This window comes from Myotis brandtii, unplaced genomic scaffold (genome assembly GCF_000412655.1).
Source record: "Myotis brandtii unplaced genomic scaffold, ASM41265v1 scaffold638, whole genome shotgun sequence".
Classification (NCBI taxonomy): Eukaryota; Metazoa; Chordata; class Mammalia; order Chiroptera; family Vespertilionidae; genus Myotis; species Myotis brandtii.
This window is the reverse complement of record NW_005370445.1, coordinates 352,622-358,482: the sequence shown is the minus strand read 5'-3', so window position 1 is coordinate 358,482 and position 5,861 is coordinate 352,622. Positions and strand designations below refer to the sequence as shown.

The following is a 5,861-nucleotide window of genomic DNA, read 5'->3' as shown; positions in this document are numbered from 1 at the left end:
GGAACACAGGTGGCGGCTGAGCTCCCCGGCCTCACAGGAGGAGAACAGCAGCTCTATGCCCTCCTATCTCCCGGGACATGGCCCACGTCACAAGCACCCAGACTGGGGGGAAGGCTCCTCACCCCACCCCAGAGCAGGGGCCGGCTCCCTCCCATTCTGCCTCCTCATCACCCTCCCCTCCCTCTAGGCCTGAGCCTCGAGTTGAACAAGTGACCACTGTGAGACAGGGAGGTGTCCCCCACCCTCCCCCCGACTCCCCGCTGAGCACGAAGCCCCACCAGTGTAGGGCCTGGACCCCGCCCGGCCTTACCTCGTAGATGAGGAAGACCTTGGCTCCCACGTAGATGCCCATTCGCGTCACGGCCCTGACAGCGGCATTCATACCTGGGAGGGAGTCGGGGGGACATGGTCAGTGGAGATGCACGGATGTCAGGGCCCTGGACCACCCTCTTTAGGGGGCGCCGAGCCAGGAGTGGGAGGTCCAGCCCCAGGTCTCAGGGTGAACCCCAGTCATTGTAGCTGTGGAGCATTCGGAAATAAGCTGCCCAGAGTTAAGCCAGGAAACTCCCCATCGGGCCTCACGCAGCCTGAGTGTGGGCACCAGGTGTGTGCAAACACCCATCCCTTCAGGCCTCATCCAGCCCCTGCTCCCCCGTAGCCTCCACTATGACATGACCCAGGGGGCAGCTCAGGAGCACGCTGAGCATCAGCTCCTGCCCAGGCCCCCAAAGGTGGGCTCCGTGAAACAGGAAGAAGGCAGAGACCCCAGGGCATGGGGTGTTGGGGGGTCGGCAGCCTCAGGCAGTGTTGCTGAGCAAGCAGTGTGGCTGAGCAGGCAGTGTGGTTGAGCAGGCTGGCACTCCAGCCCTCCTGCCCGCACACACACAGGGGAGCTGCCAGGCTGGGGTGGCCACCCCTCTTCCCTGTCCCCGTAGCCTTGCCCTTGTGCCTAGCCCAGAGGAGCCTCAGCCCCTTCCCTCACAACCGATTCCAAGACCCACAGAGGGCAGAGGTGTCCACCTGCAGCCCCTCCACAAGGTGCAGCCTGAACAAAGCCCTCATGGGAGGCCCCTCGCAAGGCACAGAGCACCAGGAGTGGCCCTGCGTGACGGTCCCCCTCCCATGCTTTGAGGGCACTTTGGGGCCTTGCTCCGGGACAGGCCTTCAGGTGGCACCAGGAGTGGCCCTGCGTGACGGTCCCCCTCCCATGTTTTGAGGGCATTTTGGGGAGATGCCACGCCCACCTCCCTGGTCTCCAGACAGCCAGGACTGTAGCTGCCACAGGCCTGGAGCTTGCCAGGTCAGCTACCCCGGCCAGTGGCCCCAGTGTGGGCATCCTGAGTGGGCCCAGCCCCCACTCTGACCAAAACTGTCTTTACCAAGAGTCCATGCTGCAAAGACACCTGTGGCTCTGAAAAAAGAGGCAGGCAGGGACCCGATGTCTTCAGAGAGAAAGAAAGAATGACGGCCACGACCCTGGCCGGTGTGGTTCAGTGGATAGTGTTGGCCCACAGACCGAAGGGTCTCGGGTTCAATTCCTGGTCAACGGCGGGTACCTGGGTGGCAGGTTCCATCCCCTGCCCCATCAGGGCCCACACTGGAGGCAACCAATCGATGTGTCTCTCTCACATAGATGTTTCTCCCCTCCCTCCCTTTCTTCCACTCTCTCTAAAAATTAATGGGAAAAATATTCTCAGGAGGGGATTAACAACAACAAAAAAGAATGGTCACCACCCAGGGTCCCGCCCTCTGACTCTGCGTCCAGGGCCAGATCACAGGAGACCGGTGCTTGGTCTCCCCAAGGACCTCCCTGCCCCTCCCCCCTAACCCTCCCCCCTCCGCCTTTGTCCCTGGCACTGCGCCAGAGCACATGGGCTCATCCTGTGGTCTGACCCTAAGCTTTCAAGAGCCTTTTCCCTGGAGGCCTATGCAAATGCCCACGTGGCCAGGCCCCCCAGGCCCCCCCCACCTTCCTGGTCCCTGAAGTCATGGAGGCTGGCGGTGCCCATCTGCTCGGGCATCCTGCAGGGGCACCATGGCTTCCAGGATCCCAGCACCATGTGTGGTCCACACGGTGACTCCAAGATGAGGACCCCCAACCTTTACCCTGTCACACCCATCTCCCTGGTCTCCAGGTCCCCAGCCCGGGAGGCAGGGCCCAGGGGAGCGAGCAGGAATGCGACAATGTGAGGGGGCCTCACCGCACCTCAGGAGGACCCAGTGGACAGGCAGGGCCCCTGCAGGCTCAGGACTCCAGGCTCCTACATCAGCAGACAGGCATGTGCACCATCCCCGTCTACAGATGAGAAGCTCGGGTCTCCGGGGGAGGGTGGGGACCTGCCAGAGCCCCAGCAGGTGGGGGCACCAACCCCTCCTGGGGCACAGTGAGCCGCCCTGTGTCCAACCACAGCAAAGGCTCCCACGGCCCCACATTCAGTGCCCAGGGCTCCTGGCGTGGGGTACCCAGACGCCAGGGCAGGCAGACCACAGAGACCACACCCGCAGCTTCCACACTGGGGTGAAGTCAGAGAACCCCAATTCTGAAGAAACTGTGAATGTCTCATGTGCCCCAAATACATGGAACTAGGATAGCAGAGGCTGAAGTTGGGGGCAGGAACCAGGGGCACCCCCCTGCCCAGACAGTTGGGGTGCCCCAGGAACCTGGATCAGAAGTTGCAGCTGAGGTCGGGGGGGTTCGAGGGCTGCAGGCTCCCCTGGCCCCCTGCTTTCTCGGGTGGGATGGGGGGCACTGAGGAAGATGAGACAGCAGTAAAGCTTCCTGCCCTCGCCCCCAACCCCGCCCCAGGGGGCCCTGAGCTGGCAGCAGGTGGTTCACTCTAGGCTATCTGCCTCTCCCAGCCACCTCGCTGGTGAGGCCACTGTGCGCCCATTGCAGGCTCAAGGTCCAAGCCCCACCTCTGGCAGGCAGGAGGGGGCCAGCAGCCGGAACAGGGTGAGGAGAGCGGGTGGGGGTGGGAGTCAGTGGCCAGGGACTCAGCCCACCGTACAACCCAGATGTCTTCCCAGTCGCCCACCCCTGACTTGGCCAGCAGCTGGACAGGTCAGCCTGGGGCCAACGCCATCTCACTGGCCAGCCCGGTAGACACAAGGGAGCCCAGCTTTAGGGTGAAAACCAGACAATGTTAAATGAAAACTCTGGACTGTCAGCCCAGAACCGGATGCCATGGAGACGGCAGCCCGAAGGCATGGATTATCCGGTACACCTCACTGTACACAGCCTTCTTAAAAGGCATTTTAAATGATCCTTTAATCTGCTTTTTGTCCTCAAAATAAACCCTGGGCCAGTGAGAAGAGTGGGCAGGGGAGTAGCTGGGTGTACCGGCTGAAGGGGCATGCGACCCACACCCCACGCCCCACGCCCCTCCGAGAGGGCCAGGGAGGCGCATCCCATGACTTCCTGTTGGAGGAAGTCCACGATGTAACCAGAGTGACTTGGTCCCAGTCAGCTCCCAGCGTACAAGAGCGCGATCATGAGACGCTGCCGGGCTCAGCAGGACACTACAGGTGACAGGTGACAGGTGACATGCAGACACAGAGCCTGGCTGGGACATACGAGATGGGAGGGGACTCGGGGAGCGAAATCCTCACCTGCAAGTATAGGACATCAATATCCTACTGGTCACCAGAAAGAGGCAGGTCCTGACTGTTCTTTGGGGGCTGGGAGGGGGTGCCCCACAGGGGGCGACCGAGGGGTGGAAGGGTGGACAAGCCGGGCTATTTTACAAGTCTCTAGTTCCTTCTGCAAAGTCCTCTGACATCTTTGAACAACTGACACTTCCTGTGGTCAAAAGGAGGGAGAGGCCCCTGAGCGGGCAGAGGACGCCATTTCCAGGCTGACTGGAAGGAACCTGCCAGGTGGCCTGTCTTGCCTCCTCCTCCCTGTTTACAAAAGGGGAAACCGAGGCCCAAGGGAAGTGCTTGGGCCGGGCCACAGGGCTGGTCAACGTCGGCTCAACCAGGACCCAGCTCTGGCCCTTCGCTCCGTGAGGCTGGCTGGTTTGCACACATTCCGACCAATGCAGACTGTAGCACCTGGGAGGTAAGTTTCATCCACCCCAGCTGCTGTCAGCCCAGCGCCCACAAGTGAGGCCACACAGAGGACAAAGGAGGACAGACAGAGAGGGCGTACACGGGACCCAGGAAGGCAGACACCGTCCTCCCGGGATTTGCAGAGCCCAAAACTGGGGGCATCTGTGCAGTCCTCCTCCGTGCAGCTCCAACCAGAAACCATGGCTACCACCTGCAAGTTGGAGAGAGCACACAGGAGAGGCGTGGAGGCTGCCAGGGCTCTGGGGGAGAGGCGACACTTGTAGAGAGGCGACACAGGTGCACTAACGGCCACACTCCAGCCGTGTCCAGGAAGCGCTGCCCGTTCTGTGTGAGGCACCAGGGCCACAACTAAGACTTTACACCCTGATCTAAATGCATGTCATTTATCCTGCCAACCCCCTTGGGTGCTGTTGTCTCCACTGCGCAGACAGGAGCCTGGGGTGGAGACCGCTCAGCCTGCAAGAGCCACGGGAGTTGGGGGCCTCCCGGGCCCCTGTGCCTGTCTGGCGAGGTGGGTCCTGCCCTCTCAGGGTGTGTCCTTTCTCGTAGTCTAATCTCACAGGATGATGCTTCCCCAAGGCCACCCTCCAAGCCCGCTCACCCCAGCCCGGCCTCACTCGTCAGGCTCTAGGGAGGAACCTGCAGCAAGTGCTCTGGCCATGAGGGGCCGTGGACGTGCAGAAGGGCACGCTGAGTGCCAGCCAGGCCAGGCCCTGAGGGTTCCACCTGAACCTGCAGGAGGGCCCCTTGCAGGCAGGGACACAGACAGAGGCTAATTCGTTCTGCCTTCCCTGGCCTGTGAACGCCTCTTCCCCGTTCTGAGTGGGGAATGGGGAGTCGGGGGCCTGAGGAAGGGATGGAGGTGTGTGTCTGCACTCGAATCTGGAGGGAGACAGGTCAAGCCCACTGTGCAGCTTGAGGGTGCTGGCTCTATCCCTTTCGGTCCTGCTCCTGGTCTACTTAAGGCCTCTCCTGAAGTTCAGGCTGTATTCCCGGCTGTGGTGGCTCAGTGGATTGAGCATCGTCCCATGGACCAAGAGGTCCCAGGTACGATTCCCAGCCAGGGCACATGCCCGGGTTGCGGGCTTCATCCCCAGTAGGGGGTGTGTAGGAGGGAGCCAGTCAATGATTCTCTCATCATTGATGTTTCTACTCCTCTCTCCCTTCCTCTCTAAAATCAATAAAAATATATATTTTTTAAAGTTCAGGGTGCAGCCACATGGCCCAGCACAACAGGTGCCAAACTGGCCATCCCAGGTCAGAGGCGTTGAAAAGCAGTAGTCAGGACAAGACCAGGCTGCCAGGAGGGGGGCTGCTGAGATAGACACCCCCCCCCCTCGCCACCAGCTCAGCTCTGCCAAGCCCCAACCGAAGGACCTTGGCAGGCCACCACCTTGGGCTTCCCCTGTTCAGGAGGTGGGAACAAGTCTGAGCTAAAGGAAACTCCCTAAGCCCCAGACAGCGCACCTCCCCATGGTACCCTCTTCCTCACTAGGCCTCAAAAGGAGAGTGGGGAGCTGTTCTGGGTAGGATGCCACCCCACGCCTGCCAGCCCGGATGGATGGATGGGGAGTGGGTAGGTGGGCGGGCATCAGAGCCGCCCTGGAGGCCTTGGTTGGGGGAATGGAAATGTCCCCAGGTCGCGGTTCAGGAACCAGGAAGAGCCCGGCTCTCAAGGTACGCGGGGACCTGCACAGCTCAGCACGGCCTTCAGGGAAACAGGTCTGGAAGGCGCCACCGGGAAGGGGCGCGGGGTCTCCAGGTCGGCAGGAGGGGAGGCAGCGGCCAGT

The 5,861-nt window shown here is 61.6% G+C and overlaps 1 protein-coding gene across 2 annotated transcripts in view; it reads right to left on the bottom strand.

The window, feature by feature from the left end:
* Window positions 1-415, bottom strand: part of PFKL (phosphofructokinase, liver) — a 30,900-nt gene extending 30,485 nt beyond the window's left edge. For both annotated transcript variants that reach the window (XM_014528498.1, XM_014528499.1), the window contains exon 1: window positions 311-415. In XM_014528498.1, the coding sequence (XP_014383984.1) occupies window positions 311-382 (72 nt within the window). In that variant the 5' untranslated portion in view covers window positions 383-415. The remainder of the gene's footprint in view (window positions 1-310) is intronic.
* Window positions 416-5,861: the final 5,446 nt, after the last annotated feature.